A 15,266-nucleotide genomic window follows, 5' to 3' on the forward strand; every position below is an offset into this window, starting at 1 on the left:
ATTTTTTAATGCAGAGGAGGTGTGTTTCAGTGGCTCTCTTAACCATAAATGTACCCTGGAACAGAAGAATCAATCTTGCCACTCAGAGAGATGATCATGTGATAAGTTACAGTACCCAGGCCAGACAAAGCCCCGCCCCTCACAGAAAAACACGTCCCAGCCGGAGCCAAAGCTGCTGCCTATAATCTTCAATAAGCAATGCCCCACCCCCTCCTCCTCAAGGGTGACATAGTCTAGATCTGCTTTCTGCATAGTCCAGCTTGCATGACCCCCTCAAACGCGCACACACACACACACACACACACACACCAGTATGAAACCGTCTCATCCTTCTAGTTATGCCTGCCAGTCTGTGTGGACTAGGCTATATCTTGTGCACTCTTTGACCCCCACCCCACCCCCTCCCCGCATTAAGATCAGACCAGCTCAGATGCTAATGAGCCAGCAGCCGAGATTATTACAGCAAATGGGCATCAATTACGCGTGGAAGGTGCAATTAGCATTATTCATGAGGGAGCACCCCCACCCCCCCCCCACACCCCACCCCAACCCACCCACCAAATCACGGAGCAGGAGAACAGACTGAGACCAGAAACTTGTAAGTCTGTGGGGGGGGCGTGGGCGAGCGGATTTTGAGAGAGACGGCGAAGACGCTAGATGCGCAGGGGTCCTATGCTAATCGCTGTTTTTGGAGCCAGCTGCGGGATTCTCTCTCCAGACACACTGTGTGCAGCTGCCACGGTTACAGGAGTCAGGGACAGCCAGCGAGGCGTGGAGGGACAGCACCAAAGCAGAGTGACCAGAGTGTGTGCGCGTGCGCGCGTGCGTGTGTGTGTGTGTGTGTGTGTGAGAGTGTGTGTGTGAGAGAGAGTGTGTGTGTGTGTGTGTGAGAGAGTGTGTGTGTGTGTGCGCGTACGTTTGTGTGAGTGTGTGTGTGTGTGAGAGAGTGTGTGTGTGAGTGTGTGTGTGTGTGTGTGTGTGTGTGAGAGAGAGCGTGTGTGTGTGTGTGTGTGTGTGTGTGTGGGAGCCCAGGATGTTCGGCAGCCATGCGTGACAGACCGTTTGGCCGAGCAACAAAAGCCCTGACACAGCTCTGACACACCGCTACTGCGGCACATTCGCCGCGCGGCTCGAACCCGACCGCCGAGGTCACAAACAAACCGAGAGAGGGGGAGGACGCGTCTGGGCACCGACACTTTCATCGTGACCCGAGCGTGTTTACACAGAAAAGCCACTGGACTGGCATCTCTCTTTGCCAAGTGATTAAAAATAGTGCTTGCAAAGGAAGTAAGCTAACGGGAGAGGGACTTTTGGAGGGAAATTAGGGCAATTTGAGATCAGAAGACCGCACAACAGATGCCACAGAGGCCCGCTCGAGGCAACTGGAATACCTGCCCCTCTGTATGCGGAACAATTCACAATTAAACCAACTGTGCTGCCGGCCATGCCCCAGAGGAACAACAGTGACTCAGCAACCCGTAAAACAATAAGACATTTCTCTGTGTTACTCGAGTCTTCTCCGTCCCCCCTCTCCCCAGTAAACGTACCCCCTCCCCTGCGCTCTGGGGTATGAACACGCAGCTGTAAGATGTGCACATCTAAACCAGCTGGGCTCGTTCTAAACCAGAGCTGGTCAAAATCAAGTGGCCAGTTACCGAAGGCTCCCCTTTTGTCATGCAAAGAAATTTTGTCAGTTTTGATTTTCTTTACTTTCACAGCAATGCTTGTCTTTTTTTGTTCATTATTATGATTATTATTATTATTATTTTGTGAGGCGGACAGGGATGGGGTGAGGGTATCTTAATGGGGTCGAGGGTATCTGAAACAGAACGTCCCAACAGGAAGGCCACCTGAGATGGGCTCCTGATGCTGCCTGGCTAACGCAAAACGTTCTCGCAATGTTACTGGAATGTTCTGTCAGCGTTATAACATTGCCTCCACGTTGCAGCCACACGGTTAAATCTCCCTCCCTTAAATCTCGATCTCGCGTCCCGCGTCTCAAGTCCGTTGCGTGGAGACGCAGGAGCGCATGCCCCCCCCCCACAGCGAGGGTGCGCATACCTTCTGGCGCACTCCCGCGAAACCGGTCTTCAGTTGCGTGGCTTATTTTCTCGTTTCCTTGTTTATCCTTTCCTCCCGTCCTCCTGCCCTCTCACGCCCGTCCCCCTGTAGCCGTGTCCTACGTTCCCACACGCCAAAGCGCCCGTCCGACCTGCCTGCGAAACTCCACGCGTCCATCATTCAGCATCGTTTCCCCAGACTCTGCGACACCCCTCCCCACCCCCACCCTCCCCCCCAAAGAAAGGGCTACACTCATCTAAAAACCCACTGTTACCGCGGTCTACCCCAAATCATCAAACACTGCAGATTCCCCACCTCTCCTTCACACTCCACAAAACCAACAGAACTTTAAACCGCTCACCCCTACCCTGGGGTTCCACCCCACAGGCCCGCGTTCATTTCTGGATTTCAGACAGACGTCTGCTCATAATTATTTCATAAAGCAAATAATTTATGTGATCTGACATGTTGTTATTGATAAACTCATGAAAGGCAGCTGAAAACAGTTTTCGTGTACCATTATGAAGCATTTGGACTGTGCTATAACCTAGCCTACAAGCGAACCAGCATTGGTGTATACAGTTAATTACCCCCCAGGGCTGGAATTGTCCAATGTTTCCCTACATACTTCCATGCAGACCAATAAAAAAACTCTTAGCCTTGACGTTGCATTTTCTATGTCTAGCTTTAGCTCATGTTATTGTTAGTCAGTCATTATGTCGTATGATTGTAACCTGCCCAGGGATTGCAGATGGTATATCAATTGGGAACATTTAGCTATGTTAAACACTGCATATGGTCCCTGACAAATAAATGAATAAATAGAATAACCCCCGCAAAAAACAGAAACAGGAAACCCGAAACCATCTATAATCAAACAGACTAACGCAGCTCAAACCCATTAACCCACAGCCCAGTGCGTACGTTAGACCTCACCCCCGTCAGTGGGGAGGGGGGCTTCATGGTTTAACAGCCAAAACATCGGGACCATCTGTGAACAGGAATAAACCCAACACCTCACAGACTGCCATTAACCCACAGCCCCCTGCTGATGTGGATTAACAACAGGCCGGACATAGCACGGAATCACTGCACTGGCACACTGGCAGAGAGAAAGAGGGAGCGAGGGACAGAGAGAGAGAAAGAGGGAAGGAGAGAGAGGGATGGTGAGGGAGAAAGACAGGGAGAGAGAGAGAGGGAGCGAGAGACAAGGAGAGAGAGAGAGAGAGGGAAGGAGGGAAAGAGAGAGAGAAAGAGGGAAGGAGAGAGAGGGAGGGAAATGGAGAAAGAGAGAGAACGAGAAAGGGAGGGAGAGACAGGGAGAGAGAGAGAGAGAGAGAGAGAGAAGGAGCAAGGTCACCGCACCAGGGATGCCGCCAGAGACCCCAAATTTTTCAAAACCAGCCGTCTCACAATGGATTTCCTTCGTTAGCTTCACAGCTCACTCCCCAAGGCTAACGATTATTACCAGTATGAGCACAAAAACACGCACACAAGCACAGACACACACACTCACGCACACACACAGCACGCGCTCGCACACACACATTCCCACACAGCCTCAGACACCGATCAGATGTCCCAACACAAATCCTCGCAATTTGATAAATAAAATAAATAACCACACACACACACGTAATAGAGAAAAGCTGCAAACTAAACGAAATGGATAATCCAGGCGTGGAAGCAGAGAAGCAGCCGTAGACTCATTGCGCTCAGACAGGTCCGCAGCAGTAATAAGGCCTTCGTAGGAAATGCTTATTTTTCCCCTAAGAGCGGGGTTATATTACATAGACCCTTTGGGAAAAAGCCAACAGGCTGCACACAAGGAGAAATGGAATCATGTCGGGGATGAGGGCAAGACACTGGCAATTGGGGGGGAGGGGGAGGGGGGGTTTAAATTAGCTTTTTGCTCCTGCTCTAAATATAAAGCCTCATATTTATGAGCAGCGCTAGCCAGACAGGTAAGGGCTTAAGATGTTGACATGGCGAGCACACTTAGCCGCAGAAGGCGGTGCAACCGAAGAGACAGTCATCCCTCAGAGAGAGAGAGAGAGAGAGAGAGAGAGAGACGAGCACGGCGGAGCATTAGGGATGGGGCGGAGGAGGCTGGAATCAGCGGCATAAAAACTTTCAGCGAGCAGAGCTATCTCTGTCCCCATGAATTATAGATGCAGCCGAAGCAATCCGAGAGCACTCATCGAGGAGGGTGTGTGTGGGTGCGCACGTGCGTGCGTGTGTGTGTGTGTGTGTGTGTGTCTGGAGGTCCACAGTACTGAACCACAGTCAACTGCTTCTCAGAGAAAATGCGTGGTACATTCATTCAACTCAAAGATGGTAGGAACCTCCAGAAGTGCACAGCCAAATGCTTTCCAATGGTTTTGCTGATAAATAATAATAATAAGAGCACAGCTGGACCAGACGGCAAGGGACGCTCTTTAATAAACAGCACCCGAACAGCTAAACAAACCAGATCAAAAGCTGTGAGGAAAGATGTCATTTCCTGCCTCCTGCACCTGTACACTTGTACACTCCCAGTGTTCAGGATATGCCCCAAAGAGGACAGTCCCCCCCATAGGCCAGAGCAGGATTTCTGCAATGGCATTTATCCACACATGGATTAAATGGTATAGCCCCCCACCCCTCTATCCGTGCCTGGATCCAAACAGGAAGTGTCCAGCTTTCGAAAGAATTTTTATTCATTTTCGAATGCATCGGTCCACAGCTTGCGGTTTCAAATGGAGGATGCAACAGCTGGCGAGAATGTCGACCGTTTCTGCATTATCTGAAGGGGAAATGGAGCCCCACGTACCAAAACAAGGATCCGTTTCCCCATTTTTCTGCCCATTCCTTTTCAGTAAACCTAGACGGGGGAAGTTTATTATGCAGGGCTACGAGAGAACATGTGCGCAGAGGACACTGCAATGATTTATTTCCCCATCGCTCACCAAGATGAAAAGATAAAGAAGGGAGAGAAATTCAGGAAACCATGGTGCATGCCCAAAGAACGCATGTAATGAGCACACCTTCTCCATCTCTCCCCCTTTCCTTCTTTCCCTCTCAATCTATCCCCCTCTCTTTTCCCAGGATCGCAGGGGACCAAGCCTCATTATCCATGCTGCTCACTTCCCTGGCCTGCGCCGGGGTGCTAGAAACCAATTGCAGACCCCTTACCTCATCCTATCCCCATAGTTCCCCGACCCCCCATGCACGCCGCTCCACGCGTGAGGTAACTCCAGCGGTCCAAATTAAAATTCACACCCCCCCCGCCCATCCCGCTCCACCTTCTCCCATTTAATGAGTCTCAACCCCTCTGCTGATTTCAAATTATCTAAGAATACCCAAACAGACCATGTTTCGCCCATAGGTGTGACAGTTACGCCGGAATGCCCCATTTTGGTTCTGATTCAGTAAAACACAGGGACGAGCCCGGGGAAGGGGGGGGGGGGAGTCAAAGGCGTACAATAGGCCCAGCCCTGTCCTCACTGAGTCCCAGAGCGGCCAGCTCCACAGGAGGGCCGCCTGACACACTACCAAAACATCTCAGACAAAGCAAGACCACCGTCAGAACAAGACAAACAACTCCACACTGCCCGAGACAGAAGGAGATGAGTAACTCGGCTCTATGTCGGACTGAACTAGATCAGCACCTCCCTTCCGTTTCAAACAAAACAATATGAGAAACTGCTGTGCTGCGTTTTAAGGGAACAAGACGAACATCTCCACTCTCTGTCAGAGAGAAGATGAACAGCTGAGCGCCTACACTCCAAGTCACACAGAGCAAGGACGGGGGCCAGTAGTGACCCTCAGATGGGACAAGGCTAGCAGCGACAGGTCAGCACAGAATGACTGACAACTCAGTGCTCACACCTGAAGTACACTGACCTCAAAGCCTCTACAAACAACCGCACGGTCAGGCTCAATATGTCCGCTCTGCCACGCCCGTCAGCCATGCTGTCCCGAGCAGCCACTTGCAATTCTGCATGTAAAGCCTTTAAACCAGATGCTTAGGCCCATATCTTACATTATATCATTACTTTAAAAGCCAAGTTACATTTTAAACAGATAGTTACCTCTTATCCAACACCACTGACATTCCAAACATTCCAGCCATATTATTACCATTCAATCTATTGTTCGTAGTATGAACTACAGACAAAGTTTCAAAAAATTTTTTGTAAAAATTGCAGAGAAGTTGGTTCATGTCTTTCCAGACAGTTTATTTAGTTATACGTGCATCGTCTGCCATAATAGTGTGAATTAGTTCCCAAGAATAGGCCATCCTGGCTTGTCTAGTTCACTGGGTTTATGAGTAGAGCGCTTTATGTAACACAATATTATCCGTGACAATCAAATTACTGAATGCCTACACAGGTCAGCAAAAGCAGCTATGATCAGCTAATTAACCAAAAATAGCATGAACTAAACTAATCATGTTTTGTAATGAATAAAGCCTGCCTAATTAAGAAGTAAGCTGAGGCTTTTGTTTTCTTTTAATCCACCATATCCCCAACTGAGAACAATAGTTCACTGTTTTTTTACTATTTTTTTCACCAGATTAACATTACCCAAAGCATTACACAAACAATTAAACAAAACAAAGAACAAAACAGAAGAAACTTTTAAGAGTGCTTGTGACACATTTCCATAGAGTATACTACATATAATATTAAGTATAATTAAGTTTTCTTCAGCCACAGTGAGACAGTGGGGAGGCGGGCAGAGAGAACAAGACAGAAAAATAGAGAAAGAGAGGGAGAGAGGTAGGGAGGGAGAGGGAAGGAGAAGGGGAGAGAGGCTCAGTGCATTCTGGGAGAAATGGGTGAGGCCCAGGCATGCTCCACGTCATGGGCAAGATTAAAGATAGGTGCCCAGCTCTGAGCTCCATCGCTCCCCAGTACGGCTGTCGGCCTCTGCATTCCTGAGGGCTGGCGGCGAGCCGAGGCAGGCTACTCACCGCAGCAGGGCAGGGCCAAAAGCACTGATCTAGGATCAGTCCTCAAAACCCAAACCCCTTACCCACAGCAGCTCCATGCCAGTCGCCGCTGATTCCAGTCCCACAAATGTGGTGCCATTGCCAGACTCAGTCGCGCAGCATAGCCACTGAATATTTCCTCAACCTCACGCTTCTCTCAACCAAAGCCCTTCCTCACTTCACCCTCAAACCTCTCCTCCCTTACCCACTCAAAACCACTCCTCTCCACTGTTTGCCTTACATTTTTGCTGCCTCCCCTTGCCTTAAAGCACTTTTAAATCTCTCAATCCATCTCTGCTCATTACTGAAGTCCCTCCTCAGCCCTGGGCCCTGCTAGTCCTACAGAGAAGAGCCCAGAACGTACAGCTGTGCTCTGCCTCCCCCTACCTCCACACCCTGGGCCTGACCTCCAGACACAGCTGCCCTTATCGCTTGTTTACCTCGCGCTCTAGAACTTTCTTCATTCCACTGGTCTTCCCTGCAGCTGCCGCAACAGGAAACAAGCCTGTCTCTCCATCTCCCTCTCGCTTTCTGTCACTCTTTTCAGTTCAATTTCATTTCTGTTCTAATATGTTTTATTTGGCATGACCACGTGTGGGAATAAAATTGCCAAAGTAATAATTCTTTTTTGCTTTCCCTCTCATTCAAGTCACATGTTTCTTCCCCACATCCCCACTACCGCTCTCTAAAACTGTCTCTCAAAGTTTGACAGTCAAATTCAGAATCTCCACTCCAGAGTGTCAGGTAGGGTGGTGGGAACCATAGGACAAAAGGAACAGACAGGTTCAAATATTTCCACTATTTGACCCTTCCCCTTAACCTGCCAACTCATACAGGCAACCCACACAAATTAACTGCCTATCACCCCCCCTGAGGCCTCACCTCTCTTCTGAATGATGATTCTCAGCAGCGGATTGGCCGAAGAGAGGGCCTTGTTGTAGTTGTCATCATTGTTGATGGGCAGCAGGTCACCGTGGATGTCAGCATAACCGAGCAGCACATCCACGCCCGGTATCCTGTGGATCGACTGGAGCAGCTGGTAGAACTCCTGGAACCCACTGGTGCCTGAGCGCTTCAGGGCAAACCTCCGGTACTCTGCTTCAAACTGCAACACAACACAAAGAAGGTCAGGGTATGGAAAGACCTGAAAATCAACACAGCACGTCAAGCTAGATTAAGGCTCCTTATCTGTTTTCCATCAGGCCAGATGGAGGCTTGGAGCCGACGGTGCCAGTAAGTTTGACGCCAGTAGGTCACTGGGCAGCACGTAATAACATGTTTAGGAAACTGGGTTTGCAGTTCACAGGTCACAGGTATAATTCGAAGTGGAGCATTGCCATTGTACCTTTCACCAAGCTATTTAGGTTGAATAGCTTCAGTAAATATCCATTGAATGTAAAAAAAAAAATGCTTTGTATTCAATCACCTGTTAAATGAAATGGTACTCCCTTGAATATTGGCTTTGCCCTCACAAACAGCAACGAGCTGCATTAGCAGAAAATTTTTCAACTTCCTTTGAGGATTAAAAAGCTGTTGTTGTGAAGGGGAGGTTATTGCGTTAATGTTTCACTTAAATGGACATGTCAGATACATTTTAAGCCTGCCACCCCAGATAAGAGCACCTACTGTGCAAATAATTATTATACTACCAAGGTGAGAAGCTAAGTATCACACTCCAAAAGGCTGCAGTTACTGAGCTGCAGTTCTCAGATCTGAAGTCTAGCTCACAGCCAACAGGGCTTGGCTTTCTTCTTCTCTTTTTGTTTACCATTGACAATTTCTTTCTCAAGCTGCATTCCAACGCCTGCACAGGCCCAAAACAGAAACTGACCTCTGGGCCGAAGCCTGAAGAGAACTGGCAAAGGCGTGCACGAAACATACCGCACAAAAATGTGCGAGCCCGTCGCTTCCCTTTACAGATGTCTACCGTCGGGTTATTTTTAGCACCTGTCTCTCGGCTTTACACATCTTTCACATCCTCCGAGAGATTAAACGACCAATCAAAAGGCAGCACGTTGGTGGGGAGGGGGTCGAAGGTCAGAGGGGGCGGGGAAATTTGGTCGCACGGGATGAACCGAGGACAACAGCGCACGCCGCGGAACAGCAGCCCAGGAGGGGCTCCAGGTGGACATCTCACCGAGTGTGACCTGAGACTGAGTCCGGTTTCGCTGGTCGCTATCCGGCCTCAGCACTAGCGGAAGGCGTGTCCACAGAACCCGCTGGGGCGGTGACTGCGGCCCAGTGCTGCGTGGGTTCTGAGGCGTGACGAGCATCCGTCTCCCCCCCCCCCCCCAGAGTAGAGAAAAGGAGTGCCTAATAACGCCATTTCCACTCGCTCTCTTAATCCCTCTGCCTTGCAAATGTGATTCACGAGGCGCACCGCAGTGCCTTACAGCACATCCATTACTTCCCACTCTCTTTCATTACAGGAGATGTTTTTATAGCAATCCTGGACCCACTATCTATCTATCTATCTATCTATTTCTCTCTTTCTGTCTTTCCCCTCCCGCTTAATAATTTTCCCCAAAATCTTTGTTTTTCTCTCCTTCTCTCATCTCTCCTTCTGTCTCCTCTTTCCTCTAGCTATTTCTCTCCATCTCTGTCTTCATTCTTCTACCCAACTTATTGTTTTTTTTGCCCATCTTCTCCAGATTTTTTCCCACTCTTCTGCCCTCATCTCTTGTTCTCTCCTCTGATCTCCCTCTCTCTGTCCTGCTGCCCCTCTCCTCCTCTCAATCCTTCTCTGGTCTGGTCTACCCAGCCTGCCCTCCTGCCCCGCAGTAGCGTCCATTAGCAGGAACTGGACTACGGTTTCAGCTTTCATATTGACAGGGGAAGTCTTCCGAGAGGCGGACGCTAGCCTATATTATTCCTGTCTCGCTGTTCTGCTCTGTAAAGGTTGTGCAACAAATCTGGAGACAATGCGTGCAAATTATCAGAAAAGATAGCGTCTTACAACACACCCCACCTCCAAGAGAGACACATGAAAAATAGCCCAATAAATACTTTGCTGTAAGCTTCTGTTCCATCATCATGCCCTTTATTGTCTTTCTGGGCTCTGAATCAAAGGTGTGCAGTTACCAAAAACCTGGAACTGGTTAACCTACAGTAGCTCTACGACTCGAGTGAAAGCAATCAATGAATGGGATCTGACATTATTAGTGGCTTCCTAAGCGGTGCACTGTGCGTGTTAGTGCATATGTTAATAAGTGCATGAGATAGTATAACACAGGTACGACACTGAAGGTGCTAAACTCTAAGCCATATATGGAGTATGCCCCTGCCAACCCATAGCTTGGCAGGAGGATTATCTGGCATCAAAAGATTATATTAACCTGTTTGTTACATTATTATTTTTTTAGGTTTTCCTGTGCATTTTTTTTTGCATGTTCGGCTTTCTTGTTTTTCTGTAGTTTTGTGGGCTTGGTGATTCAGTGTCCACCCGGGCCCTAAGAGGTTGCGGGTTCCATTCCCGGCCAAGTCATACCAAAGACTTACACACTCAGTTTCTACTTGGCACTCAGCATTAAAAGAGACCAACTGGGTACTGACATATACAGCCCTCTCGTGCCACATAAGTCAAGATGAGATCCTAGCCTAGGAATGAAAGCTCCTTGGTCAAATGAACCACAGCTATAGCACTGAGAAATATAGCAACTTCAGAAACAACAATGGACATTACTGGGATACTTTGTTAGTTTTTTCATATGCAGCCAAACAAAAATCACTCAAAAATGGAAAAAATAATGATAGTCCCTTTACTGCCAGCAATCAACAAGCCTGAAAGACAAACTCCTAAGCTCCTGTTAGCAGATTTTTTAAAAACTTTATGGCAAAACCATGGTGCCCAGAAAAACACAGATGTGTGGGCAGCAGAAGGGAATTCCCTGGAAATGAGCGGTTAGAAGTCTACCAAGTAAGAAGTCTAGAATTGATTCATTTTAGGCGGTTAGCTGGCTAGCTGACACAGCTGCAGTCTAGATGCTGCTAGCACGTTATGAAGCCAGCTGGCTAACAAATTAGCTAGCAGGTCTCAAGCAGGTACATGAGAATTATGCCCACTTCATCCATTCTGTAAAGTAACACTCTAGCCTACCCACTTCTCTAAATTCAGTGAAAAAGGAGATGAACAACAGATGTGCTGTATGACAAAAAAATAGGCTACTATGGGAATGCTATGCTTAAAATTATCATTACAGTCTTAGCAAAGGTCATGTTCTTACTTATCGTTATCACTCTCAAATGTGACTGGGGTGTCATTTTATTTTACAGTATTTTTAATTGCAATATTAGCTTTCATTTTACAGTATGTGATAACGAAGAACAAATTTGCAGCCTGCAAAATTAGCTACACTCCATCCCTATAAAAATATATAAATACATGCACTATGTTCTGAAATGTCTCAGAAGTATTTCTAATATCTAAAATTATAGATCATTGACCTTTTGAGTACCTGCTTGTAATTATTCTGGGTTCGGATGAAGCAGAGGCAGAACCAGAAGGCTGAGAGGGAGCCGCTCCATGAAATATTGAGCCCAACATGCTTTATTTAGGACCTCTCTTGTGTCCTGGAAGGGCCTGAACTGTGGAACTGGCTGATTCAGTGATGCCTACCAACAAGCAAGAGGATATTCCTGCTCCACTAACAAGATGCTTACACAACTCACCCCAAACTACCCCTGCAGGAGACTGCAAACAGTACAAACACAATAACACATATAATCCCCCAGATTCCAGCTCAGGTAACCCCTAACAGCACATCCCAAACAGTATCCATACACTCAACCCAAATAACCCCACTTACTCAAATACCACAGCTAGACCCTCAGCCCAAACCAGGTGCAATCCATACCTTAACACCAAAGCATACCTCATGAACACTTATCGCCAAGCCAGAGAAACACCTACACCAATCTCCCGAACTACTCATAACCTCAATCCTCCAAATGACGTCTGACTCCAACCAAGAAAATGACACCCGACCCTAACTCAAACAAGCGCACGGGGGTATGAGGAGTGTTCCCAGAATCCCTGACTCAGCTCAGCCCCAAAACAACGTCTGACCAGTCACACGTGACCTCCAGTGTGACGGAGGGAAACCCGCGCACAATCAGCGCAGTGCCTGTTTCTGTAGGAGAGAGGAAGACCGTGAGCAGGAACAGCGTTAGCATCGTCTCCGAGCATGTCAGTCTTTCTCTCGCCTTCCTTTCTTATGCATTCCTTGTTTGCGCTACGGAATCACAGACATCCAACACAGAGACAGAGACTGATAAAGAAAGGGGGAGAGACAGGGAGAGAGAAATAAGGGAGCTGGGACGTGAGAGGGGGATAAGACAAGAGTAGACAGAGAGGGATGCAGAATGAGAAGAGTAGAGGGAGGGGCAGAGGAAGGAAGAAGGAGATACAGGCTGGCGGACGGTTTGCGTTTCAAGGCACCGTGACGCAAAGCTCTGTCTGCAGCGGGGCCGGGGAAGCATTGCTGCGATTCCACCCCAATCAGAATAGACCCCGCCGGCCGCTGAGAATTGGCGATAAAGATAGACCGCTCGTCACGCGCTGTTCATTGACGCTGCCTCCCTCTCCGCAGGACCCCGCGGTAGCAGCCTGGGCACAGGCACGGACGCCCACCTGCCACCCCAAAGTTAATCGGCTTTCACACCCGGCTGCCCACGGACATGTCGCGATGGGAAAGTGAGGCTTCGCGAACCCCTACGTAGGCGGAGTTATCACACTCTGTTATCATTCGCTCAAATTTATGCTGGAGAGAAAAAAAAACGTCTTTTCTTTGGTTCATATGAGTTGATCACTAATAGCATGCGTACGTTCACTCCATTCTTACATGGAAAGTACAAAAATGGGGGTGAGGAGGGGCAATACTCATGCAGGACCACCTGGGGAAGCACAAGAGACATGGATAAAAGTGGGTAGTAAGAGGTACTGTCAGGAGGGGAGACTCTTATCCTATTCAGCACCATCAGCCTCCTGCCTCTCTCTGAGTGGCTATAAGCTATTTTGATTATATGTGTTCAGAGAAAATGCCAAAAGAACCACACAGAGGCTACAGCCTGCCAAGCACGTTGGTTCTCTGGGAATTGTCTACAGACATCCCTCTGTGATCTCTGAAAGGAACGTCGGGTATGTGAAAAGATTGGTTCTTTTATTGTTGCTTTTTCTGGTATTGCTAGCTTTTTATTTTATTCAATTGGTCCCGTCTCTATTCTTACAGCATATTTGGATGTTTTCAACACAGTAGTTAAAAAACAATGTGAGGATGTTCTTTAAGCAGCAGCAGCCCCCCCATCACCCCCCAAAAAAACCCCCAGCAATCTAAAACCCGCTATTTCCCACAAACAAAGCTGTATTTTGAAAAGTAACACCAGAAAAGACACTATGAAAGTTTTTTTTAAATACAATCAATAACGTATTGGCAAGGCAAAGGTGATTTATTTCACATAAATATTATTTTACAGTATTCATTTTTAGAAACAATACCAAAACCATTGTATGTTCATATAAAGAAATATATATATATATATGTGTGTGTGTGTGTGTGTGTGTGTGTGTGTGTGTTTCTATCATGGCAGGCTTTTAGGTTGCGTTGCACAACGCTTAAAACATTATTCACGTACAATGACTACTATAATGACTACCACAGTCAATCATTCTCTTCGTCGTTAGATGCGAGGATGGCAGACCAATTTACTAATGTGGGGTTTGTTTACATTCATCTGACAATCCGTAATCTTTTGCGAGGAGGGTAAGAATGGGGTTCATACATGAGAGCGCAAACAATGAACCTGGAGAATTGGAGCAAGGGTTAGAATTTCAACTTAGATGTGCGACTGGTTAGTTCTTTGTGATATATAGAGGGAGGGCAGCACAAAAGCTTTCCCCAGCACATGAAATACATCACAAAAATGTACAAAGAGCGAAACGGCGAGAAAGAGAAATTAGGTAAAGTTTTCAATGCCTGTCGTTTCAAATGCCTTTGAAATCCTGGGTGCGCGTGCTTGAAGTACAATCAAAAAATACTCCTATTTGCATAGCCTAGTACTTTCGTACATAAAATGTTCTCAATAATATAAGCATCACGCGCATTTTTGTCATTTATTCGATGCAAAATAAATCACTCGTATTTCACGCATAATTAAATTAGAGAGGCCTGATAATTAAGCACGAGCAGGATTTCAACATCCACATTCCATTCCGCAGACCACCACAACAGCGTATAATACAACAATGATCATCTGATAACAACAATGCCGTAGAGTGCTTCCGAGACGAGACTCGGTGAGCTGTCATTAGCTAGGCTTATTTAGCTGTTGAATCGAATATCCCTGCCAATAAACGCTGGAGAGGGGGAAACCTGCCAGACACCAGACTCGCACTCCGGGACGTGCAGACAGACATAAATTAGCGGCAAGCAACAACGCTGTTTCGCAGCTCGGGCTGTAGCCTATTGGCTACATGCGGCTAACAAGCATCACTGCGATAGAAAGCAATAACAACGCATTGTGCATTCGATTTATGTGGATGTTCATAGCTTTCGACTATTTAATTCAGCATCTAGACGGGTGTTTATTGACATGCATCCATACGCAGGTGTATGATGGAGAACGTCAGCAACGCGCCGCTGACCTGTTCCGCGGCAATCTTTTCATCATTTCATATTTAGAAAATGTAGAATAAACTTACTTTGCTTTTGACCTCGATCACGTTATCAGCGGTTCTCAAAGGGGTCCTCTGCCGCCTTGACATGTTTGTCTGGTGTTCGTGTAATCCAGCGGCGTGGACCACACGGCTGCTTCCGATGGGAGTCCCCCAGAAACTGGAGCGAATGGTCAGTCACCTCGATCCCTCGCGCATTCACTCTCAGCAGTACAGACGTTGACACATGCAGCACGTACTACTCCGTTCGCAATACTGCTGGTGCTCAGGGAACTGATTCGTTTGAGCCTGCTCTCCTAGCAAGGGGCTGGGCTAATCTTTTTCAACAACAATGACGTCAGCTCGACACGCCGTTTGAAGGTGGGGGTGTGGCCGCATGTGACGTCCCGTGGAATGTTACCGACGGCGTTGCCTTGGAAACTAGGAGGCTGTGAACAGGTGGGACACGGCTCGCTGACTCACACAGCCTAGAACGCCTTTTTGTTCTCAAAGTTATTTTTAAAGAAGACTACAATAGTTACAAGTGACATCATTTGTAAACTATGATACAGTGATACTGCT

At 47.6% G+C, this 15,266-nt stretch overlaps 1 protein-coding gene across 1 annotated transcript in view; it reads right to left on the reverse strand.

The window, feature by feature from the left end:
• The window catches only part of pard6a (par-6 family cell polarity regulator alpha), a 42,138-nt gene extending 27,087 nt beyond the window's left edge, over positions 1-15,051 (reverse strand). Inside the window, exons 1-2 of the mRNA XM_064335394.1 lie at positions 14,733-15,051; positions 7,919-8,141 (exon numbers count right to left, since the gene is read on the reverse strand). Coding sequence (XP_064191464.1) covers positions 7,919-8,141; positions 14,733-14,795 — 286 coding nt within the window. The 5' untranslated portion in view covers positions 14,796-15,051. The remainder of the gene's footprint in view (positions 1-7,918; positions 8,142-14,732) is intronic.
• Positions 15,052-15,266: the final 215 nt, after the last annotated feature.

Source organism: Anguilla rostrata, chromosome 5, assembly GCF_018555375.3.
Source record: "Anguilla rostrata isolate EN2019 chromosome 5, ASM1855537v3, whole genome shotgun sequence".
Classification (NCBI taxonomy): Eukaryota; Metazoa; Chordata; class Actinopteri; order Anguilliformes; family Anguillidae; genus Anguilla; species Anguilla rostrata.